At 34.1% G+C, this 14,077-nt stretch overlaps 1 protein-coding gene across 1 annotated transcript in view; it reads right to left on the bottom strand.

Annotated features, from left to right (window-relative positions):
• Positions 1–540: 540 nt before the first annotated feature.
• LOC110021215 overlaps positions 541–14,077 on the bottom strand; it is a 13,928-nt gene continuing 391 nt past the window's right edge. Inside the window, exons 2-5 of the mRNA XM_020719625.1 lie at positions 14,036–14,073; positions 13,454–13,585; positions 2,434–2,510; positions 541–1,196 (exon numbers count right to left, since the gene is read on the bottom strand). Of these exons, the coding sequence (XP_020575284.1) occupies positions 1,061–1,196; positions 2,434–2,510; positions 13,454–13,585; positions 14,036–14,073 (383 nt within the window). The 3' untranslated portion in view covers positions 541–1,060. The remainder of the gene's footprint in view (positions 1,197–2,433; positions 2,511–13,453; positions 13,586–14,035; positions 14,074–14,077) is intronic.

Below are 14,077 nucleotides of genomic sequence, written 5' to 3'. Positions count from 1 at the left end.
TAAATTATAGCTGACAATGCTAAAAATTATAAGAAGGTTGGAGAAGTATTACATGAGAGGTATGACATCTACTGGCCACCTTGTGTTGTTCATTGCTTGAACCTTATCTTAAAAAGAAATAGTGGCATGCCACATGCCATCACAACCCATGGTTTGCAAGTCAAATTTCTTAAGCGTGGGGGTAATTGCATCTGGCAAGAGAAATTATGAAATTCATGATGAAATTTTCAGGACAACTAAAAGTTTGGTTGCCTCTATCAAACGACAAATTAAGCTGAGAACATAATTAGAGGAGCTCAAAATTTTGGAATGAAGAGGTGGGAAATTTTTGGGGGCATTTACATACATAGCACCCAATTCTTATTGATTTACCTATCTCACACAAAAACTTTTTCATATTTACAAACATCATATGAAAAATAGCACTCATTACAACCTTTTAATAGTCAAATTCATCTTTTTATCCATAGGTAAAGTGCTATGTGTGTAAAAATGGAATTTCAAAAGTGAGATACGTAAATTCACAAGAATTGTGTGCTCGGTATGTAATTTTCCCAATTTTTTTTGGAGATTGGCTGCGGGTTTGTTTTCATTTTGGCTATTGCTTATTGGATTTCTCTTTTTACTCCAAATGAAACTCATTGTGGCAATCCTTAACAGATTTTTATTTGACCTTCTGAATGACTTTAGAGTCCCTCAATTTTGTGACCATAATAATCTTGCTTCTTTGGTATTGTTTTATTTGCTTTGTGTAGGTGCTGTAATACATCCAAATGGTCTTTCTCTGACGCAGTAGTTTTGTTTTTCATAGCCTCTTTTGTTTAGGATTTATTTACAGTTGTAATTTGTTCTCTGATCCTCTTTTTGACCCTTGTTGTAATATCTGTTTTTAGTAATTATATTGAGCCTTGGCACTTATCAATTCATATAAAAGAAGCTTTAAATAGTACGAGATCAATGCAATGAAAGGATAGATCCAGGACAAGCAACAAAGGTCACATTCAAGTATAGACAATAATCTCCCATTTTCATAAAACTCAATAATCATAGGTGGATACCCCTAAATGCCAGTAGTGAACAAGTTGAAGGATTCCAAAATCAACAATCTTAAATGAGAACAGATGTCCCAACGTACCCCTGAATGCCAAAAAGGGGAGGTGCCTTGAGGCATACACAGGCATAAAGAAACGAAATCCCTGAAAAGAATCTCCTCAAAATCATACATAAATCTATTAACGAAAGGTTTAAAATGCAAAATCCAAAATTATGATGTTTAGCTTCAGCAAGATGCGGGGCAAGCCCTGATACAATGGGGGGAGGCTAAAGTATAAAATCAAAAAAATAAAAAATAAAAACTTATAAAATTAAAAAAAATTCATATATATGTCATAAATCTTAAACATTTACTTTATTCGTTGACATGAACCATAAAAATCAAATATAAAAAAAAGAAAGTAAACCTCAATTTTAAATATTAACCTAAAAAAAATGTCAAATTTGTTAGAAAATCGAACCATGTTTCAACCATGAACGAACAAGGTTCAAAAATAGTTTTAATATATTCAAACCTTATTTGAAGTATGATTGAATGAGATTTGAGATCTATTTGAACAAGTATTTGAATTTTATTCAAACCATCTTTAAACCACGTTTGCTCAAGATTCAAACATGGTTCACGCAAGGTTCTCACATTGTTCAAATAAGGTTCAAAAACATGTTCCAACAACGACGAAGCTATATGCATTCAAACACATGTTCTAAAAAATCATTTGAGGCACATGCATCAAAAGCCTTGAGACGACTGCCTCAAATACAAAAAGACTTGAGCTCCACTAGGGACAATAAGGTGTAAGCCTCAAGGCATTTTTTGAACACCTCATATTGAGACGCGCTTCACAGCGTGCACGTAGAATGATTTTTAAAATATGCTATTAAGTTGGTATCTTATGAACTAAACCAATCCATGTGAAAGGAAGATCCATAAAAGACCAAATCAATAAATGTGTCGTGATAATCTTATTAAACTATTTAACATTCCTCAAGATTTCATTCATTCATTCATTGATATGCTGTCATGCAATACATAAACTACTATCTATTTAACATTCCTCAAGATTTCATTCATTCATTGATATGCTGTCATGCAATTTTTTTATGCATGAAGGATTAAATAACAAAGGCATGCACTTGTAGCACACAAGATTAAAAATAAGGAGGATATGTCGAGAGAATTCAACCCATTATACCAAAAAATTTAAATGCAAAAAACACATGATATATCTAATGTTACAACTTAAAGTATGTGTAGAATCCTAGATGAATTCTTTCTGGTTCTGCAATTGATATAACAAAAGACAAGCTATCAATGCATATTCTATGCACTCATATAGGAAATAAATATATACAGTGGAAGGGAAAAGAAAATGAGTGTACCAAAGGCCATAAGATGGGTGAATATTCCTTTTGCAAAGCAGAATTTTACCATCATGCTCCACCAGGCAACCGACAACCTAAAAGTATTGTCCTTGTCAGTGGCAACAGTACAAGTTTTCATTGTAAAGGATGACAAACATATAAGAAAATCTTGATATAAACTGCACTACCATAAATTTAAAAATGTTTTTCCTTGATATAAACGGTACTAACATAAATTTAACAATGTCATAATAAATAATCTTGCTCCCTGAAGAGACAAAAAAGAAGTTAGCACAGGTCTCTCTTTAAAGCAAATCCAGCAGTAGGTAAACCATAGAAGTTAAATAATATAAAATACTTTAAAGCAAAGAGGGCATTGATGGCTGAATTTATTATAAAAATGGGTAATAAGCAATAAATCAAAGGGATCAGACATAATTGAGAATGAGGACTAGGTGGGGCTTGAAGGCCGCCGCACATTTCTATATGAAATAGTCTCATATATAGACATGGGCTGACACAAAAAAGATGTCGACTCAAAATTAAAGTTGCTTCTAGTTAATATGGCTCCCCTATAAATTCTATAATGTCAGGTTAACTCAAAATTGAATTCTAGTCGCAAATTGTTATTTTTAGTTTAAGTATATACAGATGTACGTATGCACACAGTATATGTATATAACCATTACTAGTTGAGTCAAACTATAATCAGGCCCAACCAACTAGTGTAAGACCTAAAAAATGTTCTTTAAAAGGTAGATTAAGCGGTGTGTAGTCACTAAATAGAATTTCTCAATCATAGATGACATATTGTTCCTAATTCAAGGTTTCGATCCTATGGGCACAAGCTCCCATGATACTCTTATCTAAGGCTATAAACCAAGGCTGAAAAATATGCCAAGAAGGCGCCTATTTCATCATAGAAGTGAGTTAATACAAGGCTCTTAGTCTTCTTAGATGGCATGCATGTTACAGAGGCCAGTAAAAGCACGGGGCCATGGGGATTTGTTAGGTTTTTGGAAACATGATACATAAGCAGTTCAAAGACTTCTTTTTGATATGACATGATACCAGAGTTAACCCAAAGCACGAGCAAGATATGAATTTATTAATAATTTAAAAGGAATGTTACAACGATGTCTCAAAAGAAAAGAAAGACACCACATAAATCAAATCATAAAATAAAATATTACAAACAAAGACTCAAAAAGATCAAGATACAACAAGCACAACGAGGTGGGACTCCGGAGAGATAGTGCTGGAGCGGTGGCTGCGGTAAGCGATGTCGGGCGAAAGCGGGGGGCAGCAAGTCAACACTTGTTGAGGCATCAAACTGCAACTGGAAGAAGCGGAAAACATCGTCGAAGGGTGGAATCCGGAGGAGGCAAGGATGGAGACCGAAGCCAAGGAACGGAGGCAAGAATGGCGGCCGAAGCCGAGGAGCGGAGGTGGAGGAAGGTCGTGAGTTGCAGGAATGAGGGAGGCAGCGGCTGGAGGCGCTAGGAAGGCCTGACGAGGCTACAATCAGCAGGGAGTGAGGTGGTCGGAGGAGGGAGGCAGATAAGCTTCCGACCATGGTTCTGGAAGGGGAGCAAGGAGCTGCGAATGCAGGTGGCTGTAGTGGAAGCGTCTGGAAGGACAACAAGTGGGCTGCGAACTTCCTGCAGTGAAGCTGCAAATGAATCGGCGATGGTCTGGGAGGGCAGCAGGGCTGCCATTGCTTGCATGGAGGCTGCAGGAAAGCTGGTCAGCGATTTAGAGGCGCAACAATGGACTGCGACACTCCTGCAGGGAAGCTGTATTGGAACTTAGCGGCAATCTAGGAGCAAAAAGGGAATCGGGTGGTTCTTGGCTGGTAGGGAGTAGGTCTGCGGTGCTGGAGGGTAGTTGGAACGTCGACAAATTGCGGGACAACGTTTAGTGGTTAGAATGACGAAGATAACAATCTCACCACCCCAGAAAAGGTTACAGTCGGAGCACCTTCCTCGTCATTGGATACAAACCTCAAGAGAAAAAACACTCAAATAAAACTGAATTTAGATTTCAAAATCAAAACCACTAACTCTAGGCACCTTAAATCTCATTTATTCCGATTTATAAAGAGACTTGGCTCAATTAGGAAACACTAAAATAAAAAGGAGAATAAAATCAGATTTTAGATATTTTAAAATAAGGAAATAAAATCAGATTTCAGTTTTGATTTAAAATAAAAAGAAGAATAAAAATCAGATTTCAGTTCTTGGAAATGTGTTAAAATTAGAAAATAAAATCAGATTTCAGTTTTGATTTAAAATATGAAGAATTAAAATCAGATTTCAGTTCTTGGAAAGGTGTTAAAATTAGAAGGAGAATAAAAATCAGATTTCAGTTTTAGGAAATGTTTTAGAATTAGGAAGGGCATAGGATGCTAAGAAAGGATAGAAAGAAAAGGAAAGGAAGGGAAGGGGAGAAAAAGGAAAGGAGGGAAGGGGCAGGAGAGGGCAGCAGCCCCCCTCAACCAGTTGGTCCTCCCGCCCGAGCCTTGCGTCATGACCACTTAATTAAAAGACTTCTACTAATCCTTAATTCCCCATAAAGCTATAAGCAAGGTTGCCCTAGTTGCATTGATATAACAAATGATTTTTTGTGAACCTTGATCTTTTGTAACTTTAGCAACTTCGATAAGTTATACATAAAAAAACAAAGAACAAATAGCTCAGAGCACGAAGCATTCATTTATGTTTATTTTGTATTATTTAATCTTTTATAATCCTTTCTTTTCTTTTTTTGTAGTCCTTCAAGGAATGATTTATCTTTTGGTTGCCTGAAAATATTGATAGCTGCTTATTGAAGCTTGGTTATAGATATTGCAGTTGCATTTTTTTATCAAGATATACTTGTGTGCTCGTGATATACATCGCAAATGAATCCTTCGGAATCTCAACAAGTTTATTGATGTAGCAACTGAGTAGGCAACAACAATAACAACAAGCCTTTATACCACTAGGTCAGCTACATGAATCCTTTTTCTCCATTGTGTCCTATTCATATTTTCATTTATTTCTAATAGATTAAGATCATTTTTTATGCAAATGCTCAAGTCTTTTTAGGTCTATCTTTGCCTTTCTTAACATAAGTCGAATCTAAAACATCTACTCTCCTAACCGAATCATCAAATGGTCTATGTTTGATATGACCAAATCATCTAAGACGATTCTCTATGATTTTGTCTGTCACTGAAGCTACACTAACCCTTTCACGGATAGATTTGTTTCGCATTTTGTCTAAGTGTCAAGCCACTCATCCACCTAAGCGTTCTCATCTCAACAACACTTAACTTTGTTTTATGCTTCTCTTTTAAAGGAGAACATTATATGCCATCTTATAAAATTTTCCTTCTTATAAAACACTTAACTCTGTTTTATGCTTCTCTTTTAAAGGCGAACATTATATGCCATAAAGCATTATTCACCACCATCTTATAAAATTTTCCTTCAAGTCTAAGCGATATTTTTCTATCACACAATAAACCCGATGCATTCCTCTATTTCAACCAACCAACTTGAATTCTACTACTAACATCCACATCTATATCACCATCATTTTGAACAGTAGACCCGAGATATCTAAAACGTTCACACCTTTTAATGATTTGATTACTCATATTTACAACTTTGTCACTAAAGCTACTACTTCTAAAATTACATTCCATGTATTCAATTTTAGATATACTCGAACGAAGGCATTTAGACTCCAATGTATGCCTCCATAATTCAAGTTTTTCCTGAACTCTCTCTAGTCTTATTCACAACATGGATATCATCAGCAAAAAGCACAAACCAAGGTACATCCTTCAATAAATGTCCAGTAAGAGCGTCCATAACAAAAGCAAAAAAATATGGGCTTAAAGCCGATCCCTGATGTAATCCAACTGAAACAAGAAAATACTTGGTCAACCGTCATGTTCGAACACAAATAACATCTTTAGCATACATATTTTTAATGACTTGAGTATAAATAATATTAACATATTTCTTCTCTAGAACTCTCCAAAATACTTCTCTTGGAACCTTATCATAAGCTTTTTCTAAATCAATAAAAATTATATATAGATTTTCTTTACTCTCCTGTAGATCTTCTTTACTCTCCTTGTACTTCTCCATCAAACCTCTCAATAAATGTATAGCTTCCATAATAAATTTGCCTAACATAACTCCAAATTGATTATAAGAAATTTTTTTTATCACAACTTAACATATGTTTAATTACCCTTTCCTTTAATTTTAAAGTGTGACACATTAACATAATTCCTCTATATAATTTACACACACTTGTTCATCTCCTTTATTCTTAAAAATGGTTCTTAAAAATTGGGACCTAAATAATCTTCCTCCACTCCTTAGACATCTTTTTAGTTTTAAAATAATATTAAAGACTTGATTAAGCAAAGAAATTCCCAAATCTTCTTAATATTTCTACACTTCAATTGTGATATCATCAGTTCCTATTAATTTTCCACTCATGATTTTCTTTCAAGTCTCATCAACTTCTTTTTTACTAATGCGACAGTAAAAATAAAATGTTTTCTTATTATTAACGATATTAAAATCATCAAGGTCAATTTTTTTTTCAGAAAATTCATTGAAAAGTTTATCAAAATAGTAGCTAAGTGAATAGGCAAACTAATTTCTATTGGGACAATTTTGGTAAAGTTAGCCTACATCGATCATGTTCTTGACGGCTTAAAAAGCAATCATTTGGAAGATGATGGGCAACTCCATCATAGCTACCTTAGTTGACTTGAGATAATTATATCTTTTGAGGATAGAAGTTGAACTTTATATTCTAACAATCAACTCTTGTGAGTTGATCTAATTGCCACAATTGGGCGTAAACAACATAACATTTGTAAGCATAACATGATTTGATACCTTGAAGTTATCATAACGTATCCAAACTTAGTTGATCGGATAATTAGAGGCAAAAGACCCGCCCATAATTGTTTGAATGACAAGGAACTATCTGAAGTGTGCTATACATTTCCAGGTCAACCAAAAATGTTAAAGGAATCTACAACTTCGACATAATAACCTAATCAAATATATCAAAATAAGATGTTATTTATTTTATGTGATGTTGGGTCACAAATAATGTTAACCTCACCTTTAAGAGGCAAGGGGTCTAGATGGCATTCCTATATTTTCATGCTATTTTTGCTCACTTCCTATGTTCTTTACCATTTCATACGAAAGTTCCATATTTTTAAACATTTTTCCCCAAATGAGAAATGAAGATTTTATATTTTAAAACCTGATAAATGCCTTGGGAATATTTGGAGGCACTTGTAGATTTTTCTAAAATTTCCTAGGCCTTAACATGACTAATGGATTCTTTTAGGACTTCTTCAAACTAGTTTGAATTTTCCAATTTATTTTTGTAACTTTAGAAAGGTGTCACAATTTGGTTCAAATTCAAATCATTTGAATGACACATGAAGGAAAAAAAAAAACATTGACAATTGCTTGGACTACATCGATCCCATTGTGAGTGATTTGTGCCGCCCAAATTCAGGCAATGAAGCATTGTTCTTTCAAAACTTATCCCATGGGACTTCTACAAAATTCTAACAGCAATAAAAGTTGGTGTTGAAGAGCCATTAACAGACGATGCAATACAACGAGAAAGTGTCCCATGTCAATTTTAAAAAGCATGGCATGCAATTTAGCATGAAAATTTGACACAAAGGATAAATTTGCTAATATGCACACCCTTGGTTTGTTATGTGACAAAAAAATAGACCAATAAAAGCACTGTTTTAGGTTTTACTAATCATGTTAGTTTGAATATCACATGTTACCCACTGTTTAGTCTATATGTTGTTTAAGAAATTATGTCAATTTGTCTCATAGATCAAAGTTGATTTTTATAGTAGAGCGTGTAAAAAGAGAGACTCAACTTTTGTTGCAGATGTGTTATAGCACGTAAAGAGCTTGTACTTTGGCATGAAGAGAACAGTAACTAGCCTATTTAGGCCATAATTATTCAAAAACCTCGAGTAATTATACGTTCTTCTTGAACTTCTATTTTGGAGGGACATTTAATAATAAATGAGGCAAGCATAATTACATCTTGTTTTATTTTCTCTATAAAAGGGTCACATAATTATGCGTAGTATGTGTTAAGCTCAATAAAAAAAAATAAAAAATAACAAAACCCTTTGCATCACCATGCCACGCCCATACTTCCCTCTTTCCCAAACACATGCCTTACACAAAGAACATAAAGGTAATTCTACCCTGAAGAAGCTAAACAATAAGAAAATATTAAATCTGCCCCACGCCTAGGTCCATCCCAGTCATTCTTGCACTCTCTTTGTTATGAAGAAGTAGCAAGAGCTCGCTAAAGAATACATTGTCGAGCCAGCGACGTGATGATGAAGGGCACAGAAGGTCCCTGTTGGAAGCTTTGACGATTTCTAGCGACATGTAAAGTGAATTCTCAAAATAAACTTGATAGAGAAGGCATCAACAAGGCAGCGGTGTGCAGAGAAGAGTCTGTGAGCCTTGAAAATGTAAGTAAAATCAGCCCCAAGCCAGGATTTACTAAGTCTGGGATTTAAGGTATAATTAAGGAGAAACAACATTTAAGATTTTGTATGATTTGAAGTTTTTATTTCACTGTTCAGAAAAATTCTAGTTAAATACTGCTCAAATTCAGCTAACCAACCCTCATCCTCTCCCTTTCTCTCTACATCCCAAAGCATCCTTCCTTCTGTCATTATCTTCCTCTTACTTATTCTATCTCAATAAAGAAAAAGACAAAAAAGGATTAAAAAAAGAAAAGAAAAAAAGGAGAAACGGTAAAATAAAATCTCATATATTCCGTTCTCTCACCACAAGCCTTACTTTGTAGCCTTGACGGTGTCATCACAGTCAACGTGCAAGTATAATGCAAAGCAAGCCACACCCCGATGTTCAAATACCCGGATGTGCCGTTTTGAAGTGAGAAGTGGAAGACCCCATCAAAATAAAGCTTTTGTGTAGCTTTCTTCAAACTGAGGGGAAACCTTGTGTTACATATTTTCATGCAGCAACACAAAAACCTATACATACCTTTTTTGCCATTGTGGGATAAGAACTTCATCGTGGTGCCCTAAACACTATTCCTATACACTTTTCATGTCTTGGCGAGTAGGCCCAGGCTCCCTGTAGATGCTCCCCTACAGGGGAAGACATTGGGAGGCTGACGAAACTTCTAGCGGTGGGCTAAAAAGAACAAAAATAACTTTAAGGATCTAATAACAGGTCTAAGATAAAAATGAAAAATTGTAAAAAAATATTAAATAAACACTCAAAATGACCTTAAGGTCATGTTGAAAGAATATAAGAGAATTGGAATAAAACACAAAATCAAAACTTAAAAACTGGACATACAGGAGGCTTGTAATCAACTTGAAGCTAGACTGCAAGCACAAAAGTTTTTAAAGACACAAAGAACTATTTTGAATACTCAAGGCATTCAAGGACACACTGGCGAACTGAACCTAGAATGAAAATAACTAGGAACGGTTTCCTACTTATAAGCAGTGAATTTTTCAGTGTGAGGCACAGTTGAACAAAGGGGGGGTCAAATACATTGCTTTCAAGGCTTTGAGCATTCGGCAAATATCAAAATTCTTGACCGTCACAACTAAATCTGCAAATCGGAACACACAACTAGACATAATACAATCAACCATGAATTCAAAATGTAATGCCATAAGAGCACTTTAATGACAATGCATTCATATAAACAACCACAATAATATGTCCTCTATTTTTCAAATGACTATGCATTCACGTGAATGGCTTTTACATGAAGTTGTCCAACTTAACCACACGTCATAGATGCTCTCGGTAATATGCACATCAAACACTGAAAGTTTTACCTACGCACCTAAAACCACAATACGCTTCAGTGAAAATAAGAGAAGCAGTTAACTGTTGTGTTTTAAGGGATTCACTGATTTCTAAAAGGTTCACATGACATGTTAAATCATTGAAAGTAAATTTATCCACATATGCTCAACAAATGTGCTAAATCTAAGGACTTAAAGTTAGGAATGCCACAGAAACTAAGAATAAATTGAGTTCATATCCATCCAACTCCATAAATCATACAATCCATCTAAAATCGAGTAATTATTTTTTGAAGTTTTACAGACGACTATCTGTTATGTATGAATTCAAACTCTCATACTACATTTTATTATAAAGCAGGTTGCCCTACCAACAAGGTAGGGTCATAAGTCTCGCTTTATAAGCCTAATTCTCCACATAATGAGTGTTGGAAATGACAAGACTTATATTTAAAAAATATATTTTAATTGCTACACACTATCATAATCTCATCATTTTTTATCAAAAACCTGATATTAAACCATAAAATCCACTATAAATGCTTGATCGTCATTTATGGATTTCAAGGCATTTCATGAAGAAAAAATATTCTTTTAAAGATGAAAATTCTTGGCATTACCACACTCGCAAAATGCAATAATAAGATGAACTGTACACCTGATCATCTGCATACAAAAGAAAAGTAGATAAGGTCTATGACGCAGTGAACTTAAATCTTAATAGAATATAAAAAATCTAACAAATTTGTAAAGAAAAAAGATGTTCACAGGAGACTCAACAGACAAAGTTTGAAGTAATAATCAATCCACCTCACCTTAATAGTGTGTTAATAATGAAAATTTTAAAATAATCATAGCTCACAAAAAATTAATATCATATCAGATGTGCCTCAACGGCTACTCTAAAAAATCTCATTCCAATAAGAATATGGCAAAGTCATTTAATCATGTGATTTTGCCATAAAGTTGCACCACGAAAAAGAATGGATATGACCAAGTGTCTTTAACAGAGTAATTCGCTGTAAAATGTTACCATTAAATTAATTCATAATTAGTCTACAAATTCTCCAATGAAACAGATCTCATGAGTTGTGAATCATAGAATGCACATGATAAGCATAAAGCTCTACATTAGCTATACTTAACTTTAAATTATCCCCTTAGACAAACATTTATCCCAGGCCTACAAGCTCCTATTGAACAATGTAACTAATAGCTGCCAATAAGGATTCATTAATCAAGTTTAATTAATAATATCATTTGACCAACTAAACCAAGTTTCACAACAACTCTGCATTATAAAAATAATAGGATCTTGACTGGATTCATCAGCATTCCCCCCATTATCTATTATAAGCTAACGATAATGATTTATTTTAACATAAAGCCAAAATTACTACTACCATACATTAAACACTTGCTCTTAACCATAAACATTAAATGAAAGTTCTATCTCATTATCAAAAAGGTAATTAGCTATACAGACCTGTGTGTAAGAAATTTAGAACATATGATAAAGTACTCATAAAATAAGAACAAAATATATGAGTGGTGTCTTATTTAAAATATAACCCGTCTTAGAAAACCTTGACCCAAAATACAAACTCGTCAAAAGAAACATGCATAGATTTTTGGGCCCACAATACCTTTTGCATGTTATTATACAAATTTAAGGTTTCTGCATTTTAAAATGTCTTAAAACCATTTTTTTTTATTTTAACCTTTTAACTCTTTGTTAAGCCAAACAAAGCTAAATGAGTTAGTTAATACTATACCATGTCCTGTGCCTATTCTGGTTGACAACAATGTCCTGTGTTCAAGTTCTTCAACCAAATCCAAGTTAGTGAGCTTAATTTTTATAATGCTTCATTGTAACAACTCTTCATTTTAATATAAATCCAAGTCAATGGCAAGCATTTTAGCAACACCGTCAAATGACACCCATGAGGTGAGGTGAAATTTGTTCAAGTTCTATATTTTTATGGAAATTTCATCAATGGAAATTTCATATGTGAGCCAATAGTAGAACGCAGTATATGCTAGTGAGGCCTCCAACCAACGACAAAATAGATGAGCATGGCCAGCGTCCAATGCTTTAAGAAAATTTTGCTCTCTCGCCCATGTCAATAAATGTTGGTATAGGTGATGCATAAAGCACCCAAGCGAATACAATCTCCTCAAAAAAGCAAAAAAATGTAATTAGGTTGGCACCACAAACCTCAACTTTATGAAAACTTAAGAAAACCACTAAAATCTTATCAGCACCCCAGGAAAACAACTACTATAGACTGAGGGAATTCATACTAGATACCTTTAGATTATAATTTAAGAGAAAACTTTGTGTTGTCTGCTAGACAAATTTTTTTTTATCATTTTATTTCATTTTATCTCCTTTTTTCCTTTCCTTTTTGCTTTTAATTTTCTTGTCTCAAAAATTTCCCCTTCCTTTTTTATTTTATAAAAATATAGGAAATAGTGTGGAGCTCAAAACTCAACTTGTGTGAAGCTGAATTTTTGGGTGATTATTTTTTTTAAACCCTAGAACTAGATTTGCAGATTTCTTCAATCCATAATAAATAATCAATCAATAAGAACATGTATCATTCCTTAATAAAAGACATGCTTTAAGGAACATACTTTAACCATAATAACATCGCTGAGGCAATGAATCATCTATACTATAATATAAACATAATAATTATGTAGATAAAAAACCTAACCCTATCAAAGTCAATTCAAAGATGGCCAAAGTTCCAACTTCAGAGAAGTTGGTCAAAAGGCAAGGATTGATTTTTCATGATTTCTTCATCCTCAACTCTCCTCATATGCTATCTCTGGTCGAGATTCTATCACAGTAGCCTGAATCGGCTCACGATCAGAAATTAGATATTGATGCTATAACTAAAACCAAGATCCTAATAACTATGGGAATTAACAGTGTCACCCTGCACTCTGTCCTAAGATTGCAACATAATGGGCAATAGTTGACAAGAAAAATAACAGCTAAAAGCTTGTTTAACCTGTTCAACACAAGAAAACATTAGTGCAGATGTCATACATAAGAATGAAAGAAGCAAGGGATGATATATTTCACCTTTGTTGTTTAATTTTAGAAACATTAGCAATACATTTACATCAACCCAAATAGAGCTCAAGTCTTACCATCTTTGGGTTTTCATAGTGGATTGCTCTACAGACAGTACAGACAGCTCTCATCTTCTCATCTCCATCAGGGATCACTTGCTTAGTTAGGCCCCCACAAAACTGGCAAAATTTATCTTTCCGCTTATGTGCCTACAGAGATCATTAAGAACTAAAACATTAAAACCAAAGGCAACAAGAATTCGGCCAAAGTATTTTTACTCCAATTATACACTCTACTTACGTTCCTTAACGTAGATAAAATAATTTATCCAGCTACTCTTAAGTAAATATCTCAAAGTAAAACAACAAAATCCACGAACATATACATGTTTCCAGCAAAAACGCATCTAGAGATCTTCCCCATAAAACACTACGTAAGGATATTATAAAACCAGCCAAATGGCAAAAAAAGAAGAAAAAAAAAGAAAATCACATTCTCCTATTCTCGGAAAACGGAGTAGCTCTCAAGCTTCTAAAAGCCATTATCCACGTGTTATCAAAAAATCATCACCATTTGATCAAATCTAAATACATTTCTCTGTAACTCATATAATAAGAAATTCCAAAAAGAAACGCAAAATCGAAGAGATTGAAATTTACGGAATCCGCTGTTGGAGACGCTACCACCGGCGAGGCGGCTGC

This window comes from Phalaenopsis equestris, unplaced genomic scaffold, assembly GCF_001263595.1.
Source record: "Phalaenopsis equestris unplaced genomic scaffold, ASM126359v1 Scaffold000123, whole genome shotgun sequence".
In the NCBI taxonomy this organism is placed as follows: domain Eukaryota; kingdom Viridiplantae; phylum Streptophyta; class Magnoliopsida; order Asparagales; family Orchidaceae; genus Phalaenopsis; species Phalaenopsis equestris.
This window is presented reverse-complemented; position numbering and strand designations above follow the sequence as displayed.